Genomic DNA, 26,080 nt, shown 5'->3' on the forward strand with positions numbered 1-26,080 from the left:
ACTCTAGATTTCAACTCGGCATAGGTTTAGTCAATACATTTTGCAGAGGGAGCAGAGTGAAAGCTATTCCAGTGAAACAATAAATGAAAGTCAGATAAGAAAGTTTTTACTGCATTTTCAACTTACTAGAGTAACTGAGGTGATGAAAATTTATGAGTTAATATCAAATATATTGTATAGGATACATAGTTCCATAGAAATTGTCAGAATTATCTAAAAAGTAGAATGAAATGATCCAATTACATTCCAGTGAACATTGGATATTCTGGGATTGTACCAGACAGGTAGAGAAAACAGAACTCTAGGAAGCCTCCTTCAAAAGAAGAATGCCTACAGGAGGGTAGCTTCACAAGTGGTGAAACAGGTCTGCAGGTGTCTGTCTTTCTCTCTCCCTCTTTCTTCCCCACCTCTTTTCATTTCTCTCTGTCCTATCCAACAGCAATAACAAGGGCAACAAAAATGGGGGAAAATGGCCTCCAGGAGCAGTGGATTTTTAGTGCAGGAACTGAGTCCCAACAATAACCCTGGAGGCAAAATACAAATAAAAATAAAAGAAAGAAAAATGCTTAAATTGAATGCTTCAGCCCAAGTCAGTCAGGCAGTAGAGGGGTAGAGAGTGGTCTGGCTAGGAAGACCAGCATGGCAAGAAGAGTCAAAGACAGAAAAGTACAGCATAGGGAACGAGAATGGCAAGTAGTTCCTAGAGAACAGGTGAGATGATGGGCCAGCATGGTGACTGTCCTGGATACTGTTCCTGCTTTGTCAGACAGGAGACTTGGATTGGAGGAAGGCTCCCCGGTACAGAGGGAACTTAGGTAGTGTCACCTTTCTCTCTGGTATTCTGTCTCTTCTTTTTATTTGAAAAAGTGGGCCCTGAGCAGTGAAAACCTGGAAACAGAGAAAAGAAAAAAAAAAAAAAAAAAAAGGAAAAATGACTAAATAAAATGTATTAAAAGAGAAAGAATCCAAAGATACACAACATAGAGTGGCTGCATATGTCACCCAAAAGAACTTAAACTTTACTCTGAGGCCACTGGGAGTCCATGACAGAAATCAGACAGTTGAACTGCAGGTTCAGATTTGAGTTTTTGGACTATCACTTGACGGCACTCTGGAGAAAGGATCAGAATGCCAGATAGGACAGAAGCTGTGGCAGTAATCCAAGCAAGAGCTGATGGTGGTCTGAGTCTGCATAACAGTTTATGGAGATAGAGAGGAGATACATTTCTTTCTAGCTTGTCAGGACATGCTAATTGATAAAAGATACAGGTGGTGGTGAGAATGAGAAGGGTGATTCACGCTTCTGAGGCAGAAGACATCTGGCCACAAAGAGGAGGGATTCAGTTTTTGAGATAGTGAACTTGAAAAAAAAAAGAGTAAATTTAAGGGATTGGGAAATTAAATTCTAGACATGTTATTCTTACTTTGTTTAAAAGAATGTATCTGTTTATTAACCAGAGAGGAGAGAACCAGACACCATGCTGGCATAGGTGGTGTTGGGAATTGAATTTGGAACCTAACACTTGCAAGTACTGTATGCTACCACTGTGTTTTGGGGCTATCACTTGATTGCACTCTGGAGAAAGGATTAGAATGCCAGATAGGACGGAAGCTGTGGCAGTAATCCAAGCAAAAGCTGATGGGCATGTTACTTTTGAGCATTTAATTTGTGGATCTTGTGTTTAGGAGAAAGATCTTGGCTAGGAAAACGGATGTGGTAAACATAAGTATATAGGTGTAACAGGAATCCCAGAAGATGAACTACTGCAAGGAGAGTATATATAGAAAGGGGAAAGAAAACAGGTCTCCCCTGTTCCCAATGGCAATCAATTTCTATTTATGCCATGTTTATTAATCCACCATACTCATGACACCATGCTTATACCTAAAGATACATGGATAATGGAGTCTCTCTTCTCTTTTCTTTTCTTTCCTTTCCTTTTCGCCTTCAGGGTTATCGTTGGAGCTCGGTGCCTGCACTGCGAATCCAGTGCTCCTGTAGACTACTTTACCCCCTTTGTTGCCCTTGTTGTTTATCGTTGTTGTTGTTGGACAGGACAGAGAGAAATCAAGAGGAAGGGAAGACAGAGAAGGGGACAGAAAGATAGACATCTGCAGACCTGCTTCAACGCTTGTGAGGCAACCCCCCCCTGCAGGTGGGGAAGGGGGGGGGATCGAATCGGGATCCCTAAGCTGGTCCTTGAGCTTTGTGCCATGTGTTTAACTCGCTGCACTACCGCCCAGCTCCCTCTTTTTTTTTTCTTTTAAAAAAACTCAATTTTTTAAAATTTGAAACAGATGGTAGAATGGGGGAGAATTAGCTGGAAAATCCACAGTATAACTGTGGTGTGTTTTGCCCACTCTCAAACAGCCAAAATTATAATTCACAACCAAGGTGCCATCATTGAAAATATATTTATTTTGCTAAAAAACAGAGAACTGGAGAGGGAAGTGGTAAATAGAAAGATAAAAAGGCAGATGCCTGCAGCACTGCCTCATTGCTCATGAAGTTTTGACAGCTTCTGTGTCTTATGTATTGTAATGTCCTCTCAACCATGTCCACCAACACCGGGGGCCTACAAATATTGTTAAATCATACATCATTCAAATGGTGGTGGGGTTGATGCAAACAATCACTGAAAATAAGAGGATGGGCTAGCATATCTAAAATACTGTGCTTGGACATCAAAGTTTGTCTTTTTTATTGAGTGGAAGTGCTTACTTATTGGGTGATTTGTTGTTACAGTGGAGATCCACTGGACATTAGAGATGGAGTTAAAGTCTCAGCTATACCTCATTAAAAAACAGTCTTCATGCGATTCCCAGGAATGCTTGGATAAATAACGTGCAAAAAAAAAAAAATGTCTGCGAGTGGAAGTTTAAAATATGTGTTCTTTTTTTTTATTATTATTTCTTTTTCTTCCTTTTTCTCTGCCACAGATTTTTTACATTTCCCGGGTCCATTTCCTCACCCACAGGAGAATAGTCACAGGTGATCTTGGATCCCCATCAATTTCAAATCCTTTGACACTAATCATTTGCAAGAACAAATGAAGGCACTGACTTCACTGTCAGGTCTTATAAACCTAGACCCACGATGATTTTGGAGGTAGGCAAAGAATTCTAGCCTGGTAGCATTCTCAGTCAGGATTCGTCATCTCTCAAAGCCCAGGTGGAAAAGAACATTTATTAATTTTATCCTCCAATTCCAGTTTTCATTATGCTTTGGAATACCACTGTGACTACTTTTATCATTTCTAGTTTTTTCACTGAATAATATATAATTGTTGCCAGAGAGGTTCACTAGAGGGTTAGTTTCTACCAACCCCCTCCCCAGTACTACACCACAGCTGGCCATTTCTAACTCGAGACAATATTCTCCATGTTTTAACTTTTACGTGTCATTATTTTAAGTTTGGAAGCTGTATATTGGGGGAAAAAGTCAAACAGTATGAGAACTCTTATTCTCATTGAAACTATATTGTTTCATCTATGGAGAGTTTGGCTACACGATTTTCAAAATTCGAACTTAAAGGGTTTCCTCCTAACAGAGCTAGTAACTTTACTTGACTCCTCTGAAATTCCTACAAGTCATCTCTGAGACAGGGAGAGCTGGCCTAATAGCTACTCATTTGTTTGCTCACCCCATTCCCCTTCAACTGCATTTGATATATGTAGGAGCGACTTCTGGCTGGAGAGGCTGGAAAATGTTAACTCCGAATTTCCTACAATCTCAGCTCCACTTTCTCCAGATCTCCCTCCCCGGGCTGGAGCCTTGTTATTGTCACGTGGCCAAGGGGACGTGGGCGGCCAATGGGCGCGCAAGGGTGTCTGCACCGCCCGCCCAGCGACTCCGCAGCGCCGAGACTTTGCGAGCCGCCGCGGGGAGGAGGGTGAAAAAGTTTCTTTTGCTTGCTGGAAGGGGTCCGGCGCCCGGCTTGGCTCTTACTGCAACTCTTGCTGCAACTGGCCGTTCTTTTTCGTTTCCTTCTTGCTGCTCCGGGGCATGAAAGAGCTTCGCTGCAGAGAGTGAAAGAAAGGAGTTTACCTGGGAGCGCGAAAGAAAGGAGCGCGCACGCGGTCGGAGCGCAGCGGTCCACGCGGGGCGGCTGGAAGTTTGCTCCGGGCCGGGAGTACGCGCCGCGGTGGGGCCGGGCGGGGCGAGAGGCCGCGGGACCGCGATGGGCGCGCCGAGGCTCCGCGTGGCCGCGGCGGCGCTGGGGCTGCTGCTGTGCGCTGCGCTGGGGCGCACGGGCCTGGCCGAGGGCGGCCGCCGCGCCGGCCGAGGGGCTCCCGAACAGCCTTCGGGGGTGGTCGCTGAGCCTCTGTGCCCGGCACCCTGCCGCTGCTTCGGGGACCTGCTGGACTGCAGTCGCCAAGGCTTGGCGCACCTTCCCGAGCTGCTCCCGTCCTGGGTCACTCGATTGTAAGTATTCTTCCTGTGGGCTACGGTGGAGCCGGCGAGGGGCCTGGGGTCTTGGCGCAGTCCAGGCCTCCTGCGGGTTGTCCGTAGCGCTGGATGGAAAAGGAGCCGTAGGGTCCAAGACGCGCCCCCCCCCCCCCTTCCGCAACACACACACACACACCTTGCTGGCGGTGTAGGTGGACCGTGGGCGCGCCCTTCTTGGCCACCTATGGGCCGAGGGTAGCAGCCTCTGACAACTCCTGGAGGCAGTGCCAGAGTTCTGCACCTGGACTTCACTAAGGGAGTCACAGGTACTCACTCCCCTGCCAAAACTGTAGACTGCGGGAGTTGGCAATCTTACCAATGATCATTTAACTCAAGGATCATTTCTAACCTGTCCAGGCCTCTGTACCTATCCCCTGCCAGTTAATGAACGCTCCCCCTTCACTGCGGGGATCCCTTCCATCAGCAGTGTTTGTTTGGTCACAGCTCAAGCTTTTGTTCTTTCTCTGTTTAATTTCTCATTAGGAAGCACCATAAATCCCTTCCTCGAACAAATTCCACTAAGGTGACAGACTGATCAGGAGACATGGCAGGGAAAGATGGAAAGTTTGCTGAATCAAGGACGTGATTTCTGTGATTGCTTAGCATGCCCAGACGGTTTAAGAGAGTGCTTAGTGCAGTTAGGCAAGTTTCCGGTTACTAGCTGTAGAGTCTGAAAAACCTGAAATCATTGCCAACTGCGTGGAAGAACACGAAGGAAAATGTAGTAGTTAAGCTGGAAAAACAGCGATTCTTCACAAATTCCGTCACTTCATTCTCTCAGCCCTCGTTTTGTTAAAACTGTATAATGCAAACAGAAAGTTAAACATTGTTTGCTTTTAGAAAAACAGCCAATAGTTGTCTAAAATTTTAACGAAACCCATCCTTGGTTCTTAGATTTGGGCCTAACCAAACAATTTCAGTAGACTATCCTAATGTCTTAGTTTTGATCAAGTAATTTCAAATACTGTGGTTTAAAAGCATTTTATTATCAGACTTGTGTATGCTAATGAACCTTAGTTTAATAAAGTAGATTTACAAGGTTTTTTGATTAATGTTTAATCTCTTATCATAGGATGTCTTATTTAGTAATTTTTATTACAGTTGAAGAAGATAAAGGCTTTAACCTAAAGCAGGAGAACTTTCAATTAGTTGTGGCTAATTCTGTTCAATTGCCTCTAGTGGAGGTCATGCTGCCTTATTCAAGAAATGTGAATGGCTCTATTGACAACATATGGAACTGAACATTTGAATGACTGGAGGTGAACACCTATGAATAATAGAGGGATGAGAAAAAGTAAATGAGTACAGTGCTTCCTGCTGTGTGCTTTGTAATGGTTGGGTCATTTACTACATTCAACTTCTATTTAGTAGTTTTCTCAGTGGCTGCAGATGGGTGTGTGTGTGTGTGTGTGAATTTGAATGTCTTTTAAAAAATTAACTGTATTTCTCTTGATTAGAAGTTGAGTTAAACCAAAAGGAGTTTGATACCTATTTAAACATTGTCTTAAAAGTAGCTGACCTAATTAGGATTTTGTTTTGCAGGTAATTTGGTGGCACACTAAAAACAAATTACAGTTTATTTGGTTAGCACAATCTTTAATTACATTTCCGCCAGCAGTAAATTGTCTCAATACAAGTCTACATTCCTTAAATGTATGTGAAAATAAGTTCCACTTGTATAAATAAGCACTAGTTCTGTTGTCAGAAGCCCCGCTGTGATCATTCATTGGACAACTCGCTATTCTTGTACTTGTGTGACTTTTAACCAATTTGGTAGTTGTCACCAAGCCATGTGGTCTAAATTCTTTATTGTAAATGTTTCTTTTGTGTCTAAAGCTCTAGAGGTCTCCTGGCTTCACCTTTGAAAGGAGCAGATAAACTCCTGGAACTAAACTTTCTTTAAACTTCTTTTTTACTTGGTGTTTGGAAGAGGCATAAGCTACTGCCTTCTGAGGCTTCATGTAACTTGAAAAACAGTTTCACACTTCAGAAATACGTGGAAAAAATGCATTTTGTTATTTCCTATGTCTTAAATTTGTGTTTGTTAGACAATTGAAACAGTAAAAAAAATTTAGAAATAGTTTATGAGAGCATTTTTTTTAGAATAAAAAATCAGTGCCTATCTTTTTTCATTTTATGAACTTGCAAGGTAAAATAAGGAGTATCTTATGAATGGATGTTTTCCCATTTTATTCAGTCACAAGCTATTGCCATTAAAACTCCTTGTGTGAAAAGTTGAATAGTTTGAGGTGTAAAATAATGTGCCTGGTTCTTTCAAAAAGTAACTTCTAAAAAAAAGTAACTTCTAATATTTCAATGAAAGTAGCTCTTTAAAAAACAGTATTTGAAGTTCCTTACAACTGCCTATAAAGTCAGTTTTGAGTTTACACCTAGAGTTTGTGCTTACAAAGAGTCCTGGACCTAAGAAGAGTGCTTAATAGAATGTCATACATAGCTAGTTTCAGTTATTTATTTATTTATTTATTTATTTATTTATTTTAGATAGATGGAGACACAGACAGAGAGAGAGAGAGAGACAAAGAGTGGGGGGAGAGGTGGAGGGAGAGAGGGACCACAGCGCCACAGCTTACTTCAATGCAGTGGGGGCTGAACTTGAACCTTTGCAGATGGCAAGGCAGAGGCAATATACATATAAGTGAGCTCTTTAGCCAGGCTGATTGCTCAATTTCTGATGAGGTCTTCAGATATAATTAAAATCTCACATCTCACCGAAATTTCAAAATTATTTATCTTATCACACAGAGTTGTCTGAGTTAGTTAGTTGGGTTTGGGACAAAAGTCTGAAAGGTACTTTTTATTAACACATCTTCTGCTTGGTACCAGAGTTGGGACTAGGGTGGGGGTAATAAGTCTTTATGGTTTTTACAGCTGTTCTTCTATATTTTCCAGGCTGAAAACTTGAACAGAGCTGGCTGATTTATGAGTCACTTTGGATCAGTGTCTTAAAACAGCTACAGCCTGCCTTTTTGTTTTTCAGCTTTCCAGATTTCTGCTGAATTAGCAGCTCCCTGGGCCCCAGTGGGATTGATTAAGAAGCTGTGCTCGATTTGCATTTTAAAATTTGACTTGGAAGTCAGATTTCCAAATGCTAAAAGGAAGAAAAATGATAGCTGGAACCAAATGTTGTAAATTGGTTATTTTCATATGTGTGTGTGTGTGTGTTTGTGTGTGTGTGTGTGTGTGTGTGTGTGTGTGTGTGTGTGTGTGTTTTCTTGCTAATATGCAAGATGAGAGACTTCTCTTCCAGGTGGAGTTTAATTTTTCAAGTACTTGGCAATCTGAATTCTGGATAATTAATTAACACCTTTCTGCCTTATCACCTTTTCCATTTATTATTCTTAACTACAAAAGGTTTTTGAGAAGATTTTCATTAATAGAACTTTTAAACCAAATAATCTGCTTTATTTATTGAATGAATTTATGGATTTAGAAAAGTATTGACATTGTACAACTTGAACTTGCTTTTAATGGTCCAGCCATAAAAACAATAAAGTAATATTTAGGAAAATATGACATCCTTTAACTGGAAAGTAATCATTTCTGAAACAAAAACTGTATTAAATCTAAATTTAGATATATTAAAAGTTCCATGGCTCTAAGTATTTAATAGTAAAAGTCACATAGGAGGTGATTTTCTTTTCTCCACCACATATAATGTGGTTTTAATAGTACACAAAACTCAGGAATGGAAGTGTGTTGCAATTATTGAAATATCTAAGGTTGCCAGCTCCAACTTCTGGATTAGAAATGAGTGGTCTCCAGAATGTCTTCTGCTCTTTGAAGGCAGTTTTTCACTCTAAAGATCTTTTTTCACTTTAAAGATCTTTTGTTAGAGACCTCATTCCATGACTGATTCCCCCCCCCCCCCAAAAAAAAAAATGGTTAACATTCAGTCTCTCTCATGGGATTGCCCAGTGAAATAATCCTTAAAAATGAAGAGTGTGACTTTAGTTTTTCTAATTAAATAGAAAAATCACCTGTATTAAGTGTAAAAATACCAGATTGGTTCCCCCCCTTTCCTCTTAAAACTTGAAACAATAGGCAATGCAGTCTTATGTTTGTTCAACATTCTTTAGTTAAGTGGATCCAAATGAGACTTCTGTTGTTTCAGGCTACCTCCCAGGTGAAGAACTCTTTCCTTTGGTTGTTTTTTTTAACCCTGTGGGAAATCTGTGACTGTCTGTGGTTCTAAAAGCACACAGGTTTTTGTTTGAATCCTAACGTGCATTGTTGGGCTCACGGTTTCCTTGATGAACTCCAGATGGATGTGAGCTGGGCTGTGAGGGAAAGTGTCTGGCTCCAGCATGGTGAGCATGCACAGCAGTGGTTGTAATTGCAGGATTTTTATAGTTTAAAGACTGTGCCAGATTTTTTTTTTTCTTTTCATGTTATAACTCTACCAGAACAAATCTACTCATGTCTGTTACTGTCTGGTAGGTCTTTAGGCAAGCATGTTTCAAATAAACCTTTGCAGTTTTTTTTTTTTTTTTTAGGTGAAACAGAGAAATCCAGGTCTGTTCTCTACAAACATCCAAAGACTGAAAGGAACTCCTATTTCTAACTGACTAATGGGTGCACACTGCATAATATTGTGCTTCTCGTTTGTTTGTTTCCTCTTTCTTTCTGGTTACCTGAAACTTTGGTTATTTTAAAATTCTTCATTTTAAATGCAGAATTAGTGTAGTGTTTGCTAACCTCTCTCAGTAGGAAAGCTTCAGTCATGCTTATTTTCAACCTGGTGTTAGGTAGCCCCTTGACAGGTTCATTTTCGCTACACCATTTTGAAGGCACTCAATGTAGTGATGATCAAAGTGAATATAACCAAAAACCTGCCATATTTTGTTCCATAGTTTGAATCTTAAATGCTGGCTGGGATGACTTTTAGTCCTGGACTATTGTATATATAGGAGTTTTGGCTTGCTTTTAAAAAAAAAAAAGATGTCTGTCCCCACCTGCAGGGGGAAAGCATTATGAGTGGTGAATCAGGGCTGCAGGTGTCTCTCTGACTCCCTCCCTCTCTATCACCCCCTCCCTCTAGATTCCTGGTTGTCTCTATCCAATAAATAAAGATAATAATAAATAAAAAAATAAAAACTGTTTAAAATAAAATAATGATGTCTGATGGAAATTATGACTGAGTTGAAATGAATCTGAGGAAGAAAGCACGTTTATTTTAATGAATGGAAAGCGGTCCTGCAGATGGCTCCCCTGGGGGATGCCTGCTCTACCATGCTGGGGCTCAGATTCCAGCCCCGCCCCCACTACACTGGGTGAGGCTTTGGTGCTGTGGTGTCTTTCCCTTCTTTCTGTCTATGGCTCTTGTTCTTTCTAAAAAAGTCTGCCTGGTGCAGTGAAACCCAATGATGACCCCCCCCCCCCGCCGCCAATACATAAGTAAATAAATAAATGCACACATAAATAAATAAATAAAAACACTGAAAAAAATCTGATAATAGGATTTGTCCAGTCTGTTTAACTCAGCTATGTGTTTGATGTGGTTTAAACTATACATTGTATTACCAAGCACTGAGAATTTGGGGGATTCAGGAAGGCGGGGGATTCAGGTTGTTTTCAGACCTCAAAACACACCATTTTAATCTCTTTAAATAACTTGGTGCCTTAGCACAGAGAAACAAATATGAATGAAAAGCAATTTCTGTTCTGTTTGACTGTAATAAGGACACTGCTGCTTAATTTTATAATGATAAAAAGGTGCTTTAGAGGTTTTAGGTTCAGTAACCTGCCTAATTAGCCACTTTTCATAAACCATGACTTAATCATATCAAGTTGGAAATGAGAAGGTAGGGAGTAGGGAGGGTGAAGCAAAATAACCAGTTCACAAAAGCTCCGTTCACTGTGTGCCAAAATACATCTCCTGAAACGCTTGTGGGCTTCAAGCAATTCAATCTGCCAGCCTCCTAAACTAATTTTGTCCTTAGAGCTTGGATTTTGAGCTTCATGTTTTGGTTGACATCTAGTTTATGGACAAGCCAGGCCAGTTTCTTATGCCGTCACCAGTGTTGATAGAATCCCTAAGTCCACTTGGTCTTACACATCATTAAATGTTATTAATGACTATTCTAAACTACTTATGATTTTATTTTTGTTTTCTTCTAGAGACGTAAGCCACAACAGATTGTCTTTTATCAAGGCAAGTTCCATGAGCCACCTTCGAAACCTTCGAGAAGTGTAAGTCTTAGTTATTTTCTCTTCGAGGTTTGAATACGATACTCTACCCATCACACTACTTAATATAAGGAATGTTTGGATTGCAATACATTATTTAAAACATCAGGTTGGATGTATTTTTAAATACATATTTTAATCTAATACATGTATTAGAAAGAGACAGAGAGAAATCTAGAGGGAAGGGGGAGACAGAGACAGACGAGAGATGTCTACAGTACTGCTTCTCTGCTTGTGAAGCTTTCCCCTACAGGCAGGTTCTGAGGGCTTGAACCCAGGTCCTTGCACACTGTTACAACATGTCCACCAAACTGGGTGTGCTACTGTCTTCCACCCCCCCCAGCTTAGCTATATTTTATAGTATTTTTAATAAAAGTTTTATTGAAATGCCAGATTTATTTTTTATTTTTATTTTCCCCCCTTTTGTTGCTCTTGTTGTATTATCGTCCTTATTATTGCTGTTGTTATTGTTGTTGTTGTTGGATAGAACAGAGAAAAATTGAGAAAGATGGGGTAGACAGGGGAGAGAAAGATAGACACTGCAGACCTGCTTCACCACCTGTGAAGCGACTCCCCTGGAGATGGAGAGCCAGGGGCTCGAACTGGGATTCTTAACAATGATCCTTACACTTCACACCATGTGCGCTTAACCCACTGTGCCACCACTGGGCTCCCATTTCAGAGTGATTTTATAAATGTTTCACCTCTGTGAATTACAGACAACCTAATCAACTTCTTCCTGTCTTTTTTCTCCCCCCTTTTTTTTAAACATTTATAGAAAACTGAACAACAATGAATTAGAAGCCATTCCAAATCTGGGCCCAGTCTCAGAAAATATCACACTGCTGTCCTTGTAAGTAAATATAACAGGACTTCCCATGCATGTTTTCAGAAACACTGTTATCAGTTTCTTATGGGCTAAGGTCTTAGAAACAAAATACAAGTACATCTTTAATGTTTAATGAAGATAGGCTCTTCAAATGGTTGTCTTCCAGCTCTGTCTCACCTTCTAAATTGTAAGTTTTGTTATAACAGTATACTTTTACACTTTATTGTCATTGCTGGGTTGATCTCCATGATTCAGAGAAGTCACCTTTACCAGAGGTACATGTATTTGATTATATTTTATAGACTAGGATTTGCACTCTGGTCGTAGTCAGTAGATGGCATAAGACCTGTGGATTAGGTATTGCAGAGTTCCTAGTTAAAAATGAGCAGAGTTGCTTTGTGAGGAAGAACTGGATTTGGTGAGAATATTCTTTTTTATTGTTATTATTATTTATTTATTTTATTTTTTAAAAATTTCTTTATTGGGGAATTTATGTTTTACATTCCACAGTAAATACAGGGTGAGAATATTCTATGTATAGGACCTGAAGTGAAAAAATAAGGTTCAGAAACATCAAATATCACTTTATCTAGTTAAAATGAACTATGTGCTTAGAGCTACGTGCCATTACATGTTAGTTTGCAAATATGAGATGGAAACCAAATTGTGTTGAATTTTCCATATTTGTAGGGCAGTATATATTGTATATCATGTTTATATTCATGCACTAGAGATATTTTGGAGTAAAATTGACTTTCAGTCTTTAAAATTAACATTTAAAATGCTCCTTGTTTGGTTTCTAAAATCAAATAGTTTACCGCCTTAATCTCAGATAATCTAAATATATACTTAAGTCACAGAAATTAAAAATATTTCCTCTTTTAATTGACTTAAAAAACCGACCGTTGTTAGTTGCTTCTGGGGAAGGTGTGGGGGGGGTTGAAATTATATAGTAAATTTCAGGAAAGCTGTTCAATTAATTAAAATGATCACTGCCCAATTGCTTACATCTGGTGATTTATAGAGGTTTGTTTTTACTGAGGGCCCAGGTCAGCTAAGTCACGGGTGTAGCCGCTATGTCTGCTCTCTTCTGTTTGAATAAGAACTAAGTGACATTTGATACCGATGTGGTTTTTCCAAAGATCAGAAACAGAAAGGAATGAAAAAAAAAGCAGTTGGTATTTGACAAATAAACACTAAATTTAAAGAACATTTTTATGCTTGCATCAATACCTGTCCCCCCCACCCCCACCCCCACCAACTGCTTAAAAATCTGGATTCTTTAAGTATTGGTTTTGGTATCTTAAACATCTTTAGCCACTCTGACTGAGAGGAGTTATTTTAAATCTCAATGAATGCCACTTTACCCTGTAGCCCTGCACTGTGTATTGGCAGATTCTGTCAGCATATTCAAGAGAGCTTTGAGAGTCACTGCATGCTTCATGGCTGAGAGCATCTGTAGTAGAGTTTCAGAATCTACGTGGGGTGGGGAAAGCAGCCCTCTCTGGCATGGTAGAAAGCTGAAAGCATAAGGATTCCTAAGGAAATTAGAAAGTTCTATTGGAAACATACTGCTAATTTTACACTTTAAGGCTTTAACTTGAAATGAGAAAATAGAAATAAAATCTAGAAATTTAGAAACCTTTGAAATGTGAAGTCTTCTCCTGCATTTAAGTGTGAGTGAGTGAGTGTGTGTGTGTGTGTGTGTGTGTGTGTGTTTACTGAGTACTGAATAATCTTTGGTGAACCTGAATAACCTCACTTTCATCCTCATTATTTACTGCAGATCATCTAACCTGCAATAAATAGTTGTTCATTTTTATCTGATAGGGTCTGTTTATTGCCTAGATTACATAGACTCTGTGAAGAGTGATTTAGGTGATGGGCCTGCTGGTTCAATGTGAATACTGAATGATAGTTTTGATACCTATGAAATATTTTTTTAAAAAATGCGCTTGTCTGGATGCTTTTCACAAATGTCTTTTTTTCTCATATAGGCTTCTTTGGATGTTGTAGTATATAGTCTCTGTTTCTATGGCACTGTTAATTTCTGTCTTGGAAAGCATAAGCTATTTTATACTGAGTCACTTTCAGTATAATGATCAGCACTAAAATTGAGTACTTAGATATCTTTCTGAACTTTCAAAAGAAATTACTAGACCACATCACCTGAGTCATATCAGAAACTAGCTAGAGCACCACATTTGAATCAATGCCATACCTTTCAGAGAAAGTATCAATAGTTCTCAGGACTATTTGACTGTTACTCTATTGAAATCATTTCTTTTTCCTTTTTTTTTTTAAATATATTTTGTGGAGGGAAACATTTCTCTGGGCAATGTGTTCAAATTAAGTCAGTTCTGAAAACTGACTTAAAAGAAACTATCAGGTGAAAGTCTCTGCTCTCGACTTTTGCTGCTCTGGTTAGCAGCAATCCCTGCTGTCTGGAGGGGCTGGACACATAGAAGACTGTTTCAGCTATAGCAGCCAGAAACTAATAAAGAGTCGAAGGGTGCCTCTTGTCCAGGGGTACATGCAGTCATTTAGGAACAAGTGCTGATGTCAGAGAGACCTTAACGTGATTAAATACTAATATTTTGAGGATGATGGTTGAATGAACATTTAACTGTTTCATTAGCAAAGTTTTTTAAGAATCTTTCAGAATATGAAAGATTTGAACTGATCTGTTTTCCTATGAATTCTGTACAGATCTAGTTCAGAAATCAACTGGCGTATTTGGACAAGACATAGCTTGTGGTTTTTGTTTATTTGTTTGTTTTCCTCATAATTTCCTGGCCGAGGCATGGTATAATTTAGGGGAAAAAATGGAATAAATAATCATTGGTGTGGGGGGTGCTGGGTGGTGGTGAATTTGGCTAAGTACACACATTACAGAGTGCAAGGACCCACATTCAAGCCCCTGGCCACCGACTGCAGGGGGAAAGCTTCATGAGTGGCAAAGCAGGGCTGCAGATGTCTGTCTCTCTCCTTTCTTATCTCATCTTCCCCTCTCAATTTCTCTCTGTCTCTATCTAATAATAAATAAAAATGTCTTTTAAAAATACACTTAAGGGAGTCCGATGGTAGTGCAGCGGGTTAAGTGCACGTGCCTCAAAGCGCATGGACTGGAGCCAGGATCCCGGTTCGAGTCCCTGGCTCCCCATCTGCAGGGGAGTCGCTTCACAGGCGGTGAAGCAGGCCTGCAGGTGTCTGTCTTTCTCTCCCCCTGTCTGTCTTCCCCTCCTGTCTCCATTTCTCTCTGTCCTATCCAACAATGACATCAACAACAATAATAATAACTACAGTAACAAAAAACAAGGGCAACAAAAAGGAAAATAAATAAATATATATTTTTAAAAAATACACTTAAAAATAATCACTGGTGTGAAGATATCTTGTAGTGAAATTGACTGACATTCAAGAACTGATTTTACTAGCAATAGATGTGATTGTTCTGGCTTTCTGTGACATGTATAATCTGCTCATGCATTGAACATTTAGGAAAACTGTGTGTGACCCTGAACAGGGCAGGAAGGAGTCTCTAAGTTATTAGGCATTATTGTTGGACAAAAGAGGCCTTGTTGGTTACTAAATACAATTAATTAGGTCTCAGTTTTGACACTGAAAGTTTATATAGGGTTGTTCAATACACAGATGTTTGCCTCATGTCCTGAAGTTGGAAAGGTTTGGGTCAGTGATTGTCAAATGAGTACTTAGAATGAGAATGAAAAATACAGATTTACTGACCTCCATCACTAGACATTCTGAATCAGTGAGTTTGGCTAGGACCCAGGAATATCTGTGTTAATGCATCGACCTCGCTATGTCTGATGACATAACTATTACTGGAACTAATGGTAGCAGCCAACTGATTATAATCGAATAGGCTTTTTCATCTTATTTCTTTTTTTAAAATATTTTTATTTTCCTTTTTGTTGTCCTTGTTTTTCATTGTTGTTGTAGTTATTATTGTTGTTGTTATTGATGTCGTCTTTGTTAGATAGGACAGAGAGAAATGGAGAGAGGAGGGGAAGACAGAGAGGTAGAGAGAAAGATGGACACCTCCAGACCTGCTTCACCGCCTGTGAAGCGACTCTCCTGCAGGTGGGGAGCCCGGGGCTTGAACCAGGATCCTTAGTGAGGTCCTTGGTTTTGCTCCATGTGCGCTTAACCCACTGCGCTACCGCCCGACTCCCTTTCATCTTATTTCTTATTTTCGAGGTAGACCATTTATCTTAGGTCCACAGTTCTCTTCACAGCATGCCATTTTTCCAGAGATCACATTGTTATTCTTCTAGAGGGGATCCTCAAATATGTGTTCTACCAGTAGAAATCACTGACTAGATTTAAAACAGTGAGGGATCCGATTTGCCATTTGAAAGTAGTGTTAGTGTGGTAGTAGCCAGAGGGGATGGCACTGGGGGATGGGGGGTAGTGGCTTAGAGAGACAGATAAATGAGGAAACCATGGCAGTAGATCAGGAGTGATGATGGTCTTGATGCACTGTGCAGCTCTGGCCATGTCAGTGGAACAGGAATTAAAAACAAAGCTCAAGTGAGATGGTGTGGAATTAATTCCTGGCTCTATTCTGCTACATTTGTGACCTTGGGCAAGTTACCTTCTGTTTGTGTTTCTTCATCTATAAAATGAGAACCACGATAGTGCCTCCCTTACACAGTTGTGAGGATTTGGAGAGAGAGAAGACTAGTAAAACTACCTTGTATACTCGGAGTGCTTAGTGAGCATGAGCCATGGTGATGATGATTGTTCAACTCAAATATATTAAATAAATGAACAGCACAAGGCTCTGTGTTAAGTGCTGGGCCGCAGCCATGAAGAAAGCAGACAAACTCATACTTATCTTGAGACTTCCATTCTCATGGAGTGGAGGGGCGAGAAAATAAGTAAACAAACTTAAAATGAGCTCAGTTTTGTGATAAATACTGTGGAGGGAGAGAAAGGATAGGGCTAGAGAGTTCTGGCAGTTGCCCTTTCATGTGATCAGAGAAGGCTTCTTTTTGATTATTTACCAAATCCTACTCTGTTAGGTTTGCTCTTGGGTCAAGATTCAATAGTGAATGAAATAGACAAATTTCTCTATTCTCACATAGCTGACCTCATCAAAGACAGAAGGTAAAGTAAAAGATGTGTTCAGGAGGTGCTGGGAGTCGGGGCTGGGGGTAGGGAGGTGAGGGAACAGAGAAGAAAGGTGTGTGTGTGTGTGTGTGTGTCTGTCTGTCTCTCGGGAAACAGGGTTTACAGTTTCATATGAAAATTCTAGGAGGGGATCACTAGAAGGTGAGACTTTAATTAGGCCTAAAGTTGAGGGGGGGGAGTTATGTGAGGTTCTTAGGGAATAAAAGTCATCTCTTTAAGCCTCTCCTGCCCTGTTAAGGCTCACCTTGCCTTGTAGAGTAAAACAATAGTTTTCATTTGTTTGTTGACTATATTTTCAATCCTTTATGACTTGGTCTTGTTTTCCCCAGTCTTCACTGCAGCCATATGGCCCAGAGCTGGTGGTTAATTTGTGTATGAATGAAGGAATATTTATGGAGCGACCATACCCATTGAGCAGAATCCACAAGGCAGCTCTTTCCTCTCTCTCTTTCTCTTTCTCTCTGTCTCTCTTCCTTATTGCCATTAGGGTCATTGCTGCCAATAAGGAGAAGGAGAGACGAAAACACCTGCAAACCTGCTTTACCACTCCTGAAGTGTCCTTCCTACAGATGAGCAGCAAGGGCTTGAATCCAAATCCTTGCGCAATGTGGTATGTGCACTTCACCTAGTGCACTACTGCCCAGCCCGGCCCCCCTTTCCTTCTCTTCTATCAGCATAGCCTAAACCAATGACTAAATGAACTTTAGTGGAGACAAAAACTAAATATGTTTTACTTAACTTATGTCCAACTATTCATTCTTGGTTAAAATGAAATAGTAGTAACAGCAATAATAATGAAAGGGAGAGAATGTATGAGAAGTAGCTCAGATATTCAGCTGTCCATTGTAGCCAGTGAGCACACACTCTATAGGATGTGGGAAATAAAAAGTATGTGGGAAAAACAGAACTTTCTTGCCCACTTGCATTTTTAAGTTTGAATATCCTGGCCTACTGAGGATGACTTTGGTCTTTAAAGATAGACTTTCATAGCCACAAACCTCCTCCCTACCCCCTCCCCTCATCTACCTCCTTCTCTCCCATGACAATCTTGAATCATCCACCAAAGAAAGAAATGGTTTTAGGATTAAGAGAGAGAGAAAAAAAAAAGAGAAACTGTCTATGTAAAGTGTTTTGCTGCTATTTAAGGAATCTTTAAAAAGTACCTCAGACTCGAAGTGGTTCTTTCACATCCAGTAGCTTCAGAAACTAATGCCATGATGCCCCCTGAGATGTGGCTCTGTCACATCATATTCCTGTATGGCAGTTCTGTGAGGAAGCAGGAAAATCAGAAGGTCATGTCCTTCCCTCCAAGTTCTGCTGTAAACTTGGATGGTGGTGCTTATTGCCAAATTCTGAGGAGGGTGTGTGTGTGGTTATATATATTAATATATATATATTAATAAGTAATATATATATATTACTTATTGATAGCTAGAGATAGAAATTGAGGGGAATGGGAGAGCTAAAAGGATAGAGAGAGAGAAAGAGACAGAGACACCTGCAGCCCTGCGTTACCACCACTTGTGAAGCTTTCCCCCTACAGGTGGGGGTCAGGGGCTTGAACCTGGCTTCTTGTGCCCTTTAATATATGGCTTAACCAGGTGTGCCACTGCCTGGCCTTGAACATTGTTTTTTGTTTGTTTTTGTGTATGTCTGTTTTTCTTCTATTGCTTCTGATGGCATTTGTTGCCTGTCTTATTTAAGGTGGGACTCGTATCTTACTGAGCTTTCAGTCCCTTCAGCAGCCCAGAACATAGGGAGTCCTCATTAAATGTTTGAATGGGTAAGAGTGATCACAGGCCCTTGTGCAGAAGCAGAGGGACTGGAACTAGGAAAGGAAATGCAGGTTTTTGTCTTGTCTTAAAGTCATGACCTGTCTGACCTCAGCAGAGTTAATTAACTTGTCCTTGTTTATCTGTACAGGCAGGCAGTGTGTCATCTGCTCTCTCTCTCTCTCTCTTTCTCTCTCTCTCTCTTTCTCTTTCTCTTTAAATATTTTTATTATTAAATTTTTTTTAGTTTATTTTTATTTTATTTTTACTAGAGCACTACTCAGTTCTGGCTTATGGTGGTAGAGGGATTGAACCTAGGATTTTGAAGCCTCAGGCATAAGAGTCTTTGCATAACCATTATGCTACTTCCCCCCACCCCATGTGCTCTATCTCTTCTGGTTTCTGTAAAGAATCAGGTGGCAGGATGTACATGAAAGGGGCCTGAAAAGTGGGAGCTGCAGGAGCTGCTCTGCTGCAGTCACGGGGGGGGGGGGGGGGGGGGGGGCGTAGCAGAGGAGAAAAGAGTTGAGGTGGAGGCCCAGGGTAGACTCTGGAACAGAAGGGTCACAGGAGGCTAGAAGGATTTTGAAACCTCTGAACAGCAGTTAAGTGAGGGAAGGAAAAAGACCTCTGCTTCTGGAAGAATTTCCAGGAAGACTTTTACTCTCTTCAAATGGTTAAGAAAAAAAAGTTGTGGTTGAGCGTACATGTTACAGTGTGCAAGGACCCAGGTTCAAGCCCCCAGTCTCTACCTGCAAAGGGAAAGCAGTGCTGCAGTTGTCTCTCTCCCTCTCTACCACCCCCTTCCCTCTTGAGTTCTGGCTGTCTCTATCCAGTAAATAAAAATAATATATATGTATGTATGTGTATATATATATATATATGTATATATATATATATATATATATATAGAGAGAGAGAGAGAGAGAGAGAGAGTGAGTTTATGAGCACTCAGCTGTAACTAACAGCTGTAAACAGCACTGTGGACCTCTGTATCTATAGGTGGATTTTGAACTGTTCAAAGGGCCCAGTAACAAAGGATGTGATCTTGTGATGTGATATGGGGGGGGGGGACCTTAATCTCTGCCCTCAAGGGACTTGGAATAACGGAGGAAGAGAAATGCAATAGAGACATCTCCAAGTAAGGTTTTAAGGCTTGGCAGGGCAGTGGTTTCAATCTGTACAGTGTGAGGTGACAGGCCTAGGCGGGGAAGCAGACATCAGTGAGTTGATAAACTTTATTATTTTATAGGTTGCAGTAAGGGAAGTCATGAAACATAGCCTTTTTCTTCTTCTTTCTTTCTCTGTAGATGGAGACAGAGATAGAATGAGTGTGTGAAAGAGACCACAACATCTAAGCTTCTTTCAGTGCGTGTGGGGGGGGTTGGGGGGGGCAGGCTCAAACTTGGGTCGTGCTCATATTAAGTAGCACACTATCCCCATGTGCTGTTTTGCTGGCCTGGAACATAGTCTTTCCTTAATCAGGGGAATAGAGTAACCACATTTCAATTAAGTACAGAAATTGTCCTGTTTGTCTCATCCCAGAGTCATTAACTAATAGTTATGTTCAGAGTCAGCAATCATAAAGTCAGGTGAATAATGCGATTTCTAAATACCTGCTATCCCTCCATCTTTAGAACTGTTACCTTCTGAGTCCTGCTGTATGTTAGGACCACATTTTGTTTCCCTACAAAGAGGAATTGACCATGGGGTGAGAAATATATGAGCACTGGCTTCAGCATAATGAAAAGGGTATAGTTGAACTTGTGCTTAGATATGAGATCTCAAGTATTCTGTTTTCTTTATACTCAGCCCAGCACCATATGAAGTGGGGATTTCTTCTAGAAACACACATTGATGATTGCATTGCAAAAATCAGACTTTTAGAAAATCAGTTTGTCAGACAGTGATTTAGGAGACTCTTGTTTGGTTGCATGACAGAGAGTTTAAATAATTTGTCAAATCCAGTTTGTAGCTTTTAAAACATTAATTCTTCAATAACTCATGGCTCAGAGATAAAGCTCCATGTAGAGAAGAGAAGGCAAGCTTTATATATGCTTCCAAGTGAGTGATTTTACAGCTTTGTGATAAAGTTCAAACAGGGACTACCTTTTTTTTTTAATTTTAATTAAAGCCTGTTTTTAGTATTTGAAAAGTGCTCACCAGTTTGTCATATTAACTAGGGAAGTGAGACTAGGAAGCTTTGTTCTATTTAGGTAAACATAAGCTGTGCCTCAACTTTACCCACATTTAAGTGTAGATAATCTCTTGGACCTTGACCACCTTAACTGGAAAGTTCATGCCAAAATGTATGGTCTACTGACAGGCGGGAACTGGGCTAATGTTTATGTGTCATAGATTCTGCATTGAGGGTACTACCTTCTTCACAATGGGAGCCATACAGGCATTGCTGTATTTAGTGGATATGGGTTCATGAAACTCAGATATTACAAAACAAGTGCATAAATATCTTAGTATGATCAATTGGATTGCTTTATTGGTTAAAAGGTTTATATGCTTTGTAAGTGAAAGAAAGAATAGAATCCACCAAACTGTATTTGTGGCTAACACTATTATAAGTTTCTTCTTATATTTAATCATAAACCAGTCTCCAAAATATATTAGTAAGCCTGCTCGGTTTTTGAATTCTTGATTTAGAATGACTAGTTTTGAAAGAAAAATTTGTGACTGGCTCTTGCCTCTTTTAAACTCTTCTGGAATTTCCAGTTGTGAGTGGATCAAGAGTGAGCACATAAACTAATAAACAATAAATAAATGAAAAAAATTCTTTCCCAAGGCATACAGTGCTTTGACTGATCAGAATGTTTTGTTGCTATCAAATCCTCTTTAGAATCACTCCTCTCTACGAGAAGTGGCAAAGGCAAAATGCTCTTGCCTCGGAAATATGTTCTTTGCATATGTGTTTTGCTCTGCACAGGATACATACCCTAGCCCAACTTTTGCTAAATTTGACTTCCCCTTGTACATTTTTTAACTCTTTTGCTTATAATGTCCATTTTAAAATCAGGTATGCACCCATGTTTTTCAGTTACTGTTTTCTGACTATTGTTCATTGTCCTCATAAGAATGAAACCTCATAAAAGCCCGACTGCCTCTTGTTTTTAGATCCACTACGATTTTGTCATCAGCACAGAGCCTACATGGCAGATAGAATGTGTTTGCTGAATGATCCAAGAAATGGGTTACACAGTCCAAATTCATATGTGTAGTGAATTGTGAAAGAAATGATTTAGTCTTTCTCATCACACACATTAAGGATTTCTTTTTATTAATAAAACTCCATTTTTCCATGATAGCAGCATTCTTAAATTTCACAGAGTGACTACCTTTTTTCAGTGGTGATTCTTGGGGAGTCCATAAAAATAGACACACAGCCCCCACCCCCACCGCCCAGACCATTGAACTGGACTTTGCACTACAGCTTGCCACTAAATTCCTGTATTACCAGTGTTTATCCTGAACCTGCACCATTTTCTCATCCCTTCCTTCAATTTCATTCTAGCCATTTTGATTGCTGCTTTGAAGTATGAAGCACAGCTCCTGCCAAAGACTTCTCTATGTTGAGTGCAGCCTGGGCTGCCAAGACAGACAAAACAATGAAGTTACTGCCAGTTGCTTTGCATGATTAGCATGGCAAGACTCAACATGTGTCTCTCTCTTGGCCTAGCTCCTTTTCCTCTTCCTCCCCCTTAGTTTAGCATCTCAGTTTCTCCCATAAGGCAGAGATTCAGAGCTTTACTAGAATAGGGACACCAAGACAACAGAACAGGATGCAAGCCAGCATTACCCTGTCTTTGGGCTGAAAGTTGTTGAAGTACTAAATCCAGAACATGAAAGGAAAAGGCAATTATGAATGTAAGTGCCTCCTTTCTAACAATTCAGTTCACCTGCCTAGCTCTTTCCTTCTCTCTCTAGTCAATACAACAATCTCTCCAAGTGGGGTTTGAAGACAAAAATGAAATTCTCCACTCATTTCCATGCTGCAGATACCATATGATGCAGGGCAATTGTGGTATACAATCTTTCACTGACTTTACTATGCATGAGTAACTTTAAATGATTTTGTAACAAAATAAACATAAAGATTAGAATCAGAACAAGCACAGTGTTGTTCAAAACTGTAGTCCTACACATTGGCCTAGGAGTAGAGGTGGGTATTCTTTAAAGATGAATGAATGTGGGGCCGGGTGGTAGCGCACCTGGTTTGAGCGCACGTTACAATGCACAAGGACCCAGGTTCAAGCCCATGGTCCCCACCAGCAGGAGGAAAGCTTTGCGAGTGGTGAAGCAGGGCTGCAGGTGTCTCTCTCTCTCTCCCTCTCCCCTCTCAATTTCTGTCTGTCTCTATCCAACAGATAAATAAAGATAATTAAAAAAGATGAACAAATGTTTACTAAGTCAGGGAAGGCAATTAATTGAGTGAATGTTTATTCAGTTCTCTTCCTTGCTTTGACTTATTCATCACCATTTCTACATAAGTATCAATGAGCAGGTAAGGAGAACTAGAAATAGTTTTCTATGTAATACAACTGGCCTCAATTCTTTTGTTTGTTGTTTTGACTGTCTGCAGGAAGTTCTGATAACTTAGTTTTATGAGACATTTTTCCCCCTATAAAGAAGTCTCTCTCAGGGAGTAAAGCTTACTTGGTGGGGAGCCTTTCCTCTCTGAACAGCTCTAATCACTGAGGCTTTTTAAATGCTAAGCTGAGTTTTGCTTTCCTTTGGCCTCTACCCATTGTCCCACTCTTTGTGTTAGGGGGAACAACTTCACCCTATATTCTGCACAGTGATACATACAGCTCTTAAAACACAGGTTTTCTTAAAGCTTTCTCTTGACTCATTCCTTTTCTTTTTTGACATGGGGTCTAGACCAGTGCTGTCCAGGGGGCAAGTTGTGCAGTGAAGGCAGAGTTCTCCATCTTTTCTTTCCACTTTGGGGAGCCACATAAATAAATATTGAACACTTGAAATTCTGGTTAGTGTGACTTTAAATTAAACAGTTGCACATGATCACACATGACCCGTGGCTATTATACCAGTCAGTGCAGATCTAGACTTTAGACCGTTGCCTCACACACCCTGTCTGGTGGTACAGTGTGAAATATGGTGCCCAGATTAAGATATCTGAGATTGGCCAATATTGACTTGTGTCAGCTTAGATCCCCACAGTTATAGTAATTTTCATAGGAAATACCTTCACATAAGCCTTTTAAGTGACTACTTAAACATTCAAAATATTACCTTATTCTAGCTTAATTTCTTCAGTTATTTTCATTTATTTACTTATTTACCAGAGCACTGCTCAGCTCTGGCTTATGTTGGTATGGGGAATTGAACCTGAGACTTCAGAGCCTCAGGCATTAGAGTCTGTTTGTATAACAATTTTGTTTTCTCTCCCCCAGTTGATTCTAGCCCAGCATTTTAGTAGTTTAAGGAGGCACTTACATTTTAGAAGTTTTGGGGGAGGGCTGGGCAGTGGTGCACCTGGGTGAGCGCACAAGTTACCATGCACAGGGACCAGGGTTCGAGCCCTCACTCCCTACCTGCAGAGGGGATGGTTCACAAACATGAAGCAGGCAGGTGTGCAGGTGTCTGTTTTTCTCTCCTCCCTCTACCTCCCTTTCCTTTCTCAATTTCTCCCTGTCTAATCAAGTAAAAATAGAAAGGAAAAAAAAAAGGAAAAAATAGCCAACAGAAGCAGTGGATTCATAGTGCTGGCACTAAGCACCAGCTGTATGCCAGTGACAATAAAAATAAATAAATAAAAGCAATTTTGGGTCACACTTAAATTTAATAGGCGAGTTATATTTCTTTCTGCAGAATTTGTACTTAATTATTCATATCTCCATCTATGGTCAAATATATGTCAGCAGCACAGGCACTAGCAGACACAGTCAGACCCGAACAGTTTCCACAAATGTCTTTTCCAGTCTATAAAATACAGACAAGGGCTGTGAACTCAACTGCCTGTGTAATTTATCCCATTTACTACATTGTAATCCTCAAGCTAAACACTAGGTGAAATCAAGGTGTTCTGTGTCTGTAATGCTTCTAGTCCATATCAGAAAAAATAATAACAGTAACAATAATTTAGTCTGTTGTATTCCTACAGAATTAATCTTCTGTATGATAGCTGTTTATGAATCAAGACTCTCAATAACAGAGGATGATTTATACAAATCTAAGTTGATTGATTTTTCATTAAGATGACAGTGGTTTCTGAAGGAGGATTTTGTTACATATTTTATTTTTTATAGGAAAAAATGGTTTTACTTATTGAATTTTATAAAAAACTTCCTATTAGGCATGATAGCAGGAATACATTCATTTCCCTCTGCTTCCTCCTAGAAATATACAATGTCAGGAACAAAGAGAAAACAGGAGAAAGCCCAAATGAAAGACATTATAAAATTTTTCTCAACAAATTATAACTGGAGAGAGAAAATAGAGTAGATCCAAAAGAAACTTTCTTTTTTTTTCACAGTTAATAATTAAAACTTCAGAGCTGTAAAAGTGGGGATGCAGAGTAGGACTGAAAATAGAGGATTGAGTTGAAGCCTTTTTTAAAGAAGCCATCAGACCTTGAGGCTCCTTTTCCAAAACTCAAATCAAAGCTCCTTCTCATCACTGATCTAAGACTGAAAGCCTACCCTTAAGAGAGCTGAAAGAGAGTCAGGAATTTAGGACACAGTCCCAGTTGGGGAAGGGGTGGGGACCAAGGGTGGTGCCTTCTGCAATGAAGTCAAGTTTGAGTGTTAAGGCTACACTCCCTCCTACCACTTATTTCCTGTTAGCCTTCTGAGACACTGGCAGTTCTGCTTACCCTCACCAGAGTAAAAGCCAACTGGAGAACTTGCACAGTATGACTTATGGATATCTTGCCATGAATTATGTCTTCTCTCAGCCACCTGTGGTGAGAGTCACCCAATTAGCAAGTCTAGTCCACACTTTGCCCTCAATGAATTATTTAGTGCTGCTTTTTTATTAAATGTCAATGGATTGCCAGTGATCAGCTGACTTTTGAAGAAGTGTCTTAACAACCAAGTCAGAGTCTTACATAAAAGGAAAAACACAACCAGAGACAAATGAAGGGGAAAGGACTCAACAACCCAATATCTCTGGAGAGAAAAGATGTTACATATGCAAAGAAAACAATTCCTGTTTCATGAAAATAATGGTTAAAATAGTAAGAAAATGAACTCAGTAAATTAGTTTAAATAAAGAGTGCTTTTCAAAACAAATAGAGAACTTGGGAGATAACCTGTTAGAGCACCAGCTTGCATGCCTGAGGCCCCAGGTTCAGTCCCAACACCACATTATGCCAGAGGTGAGCAGTGCTATTTTCTTTTGATAGCTACCTATATTTCTTTCGTTCTCAAATACTTAAGGCAGTAGAAGTACTGGATGAAAATTTAAAAAACTCCCTCAGGAACCACCAAAAAACAAAGGGATAGAAAACGAGAGGAAAAACAATGGGAAATAGAAGTCACATAGGAAGTCCTTAATTGGAATTCCACAAAGAAACAAAAGACACAAAAACATTTTCCACAGTGAAGTAATACACATTTCTAGGTTGAAAGCCCCTACTGAGTACCATCAGATGAGAGAACAGAAAGAGCTATACCGAGAGACATTACTGTGCAA

The 26,080-nt window shown here is 40.0% G+C and overlaps 1 protein-coding gene and 1 long non-coding RNA gene across 2 annotated transcripts in view; one reads left to right on the top strand and one right to left on the bottom strand.

Annotated features, from left to right (window-relative positions):
- Nucleotides 1-2,396: 2,396 nt before the first annotated feature.
- On the bottom strand, nt 2,397-4,515 carry LOC132539479 (uncharacterized). The gene is made up of 2 exons (XR_009550798.1): nt 4,392-4,515; nt 2,397-4,020 (listed from the first exon to the last, which is right to left on the bottom strand). It is a non-coding gene; the product is annotated as an uncharacterized LOC132539479 (long non-coding RNA).
- Nucleotides 4,017-26,080, top strand: part of LRIG3 (leucine rich repeats and immunoglobulin like domains 3) — a 61,364-nt gene continuing 39,300 nt past the window's right edge. The window contains exons 1-3 of the mRNA XM_007516658.2: nt 4,017-4,426; nt 10,589-10,660; nt 11,436-11,510. Of these exons, the coding sequence (XP_007516720.2) occupies nt 4,182-4,426; nt 10,589-10,660; nt 11,436-11,510 (392 nt within the window). The 5' untranslated portion in view covers nt 4,017-4,181. The remainder of the gene's footprint in view (nt 4,427-10,588; nt 10,661-11,435; nt 11,511-26,080) is intronic.

The sequence above is a fragment of the Erinaceus europaeus genome, chromosome 7, assembly GCF_950295315.1.
Source record: "Erinaceus europaeus chromosome 7, mEriEur2.1, whole genome shotgun sequence".
Taxonomy (NCBI): Eukaryota; Metazoa; Chordata; class Mammalia; order Eulipotyphla; family Erinaceidae; genus Erinaceus; species Erinaceus europaeus.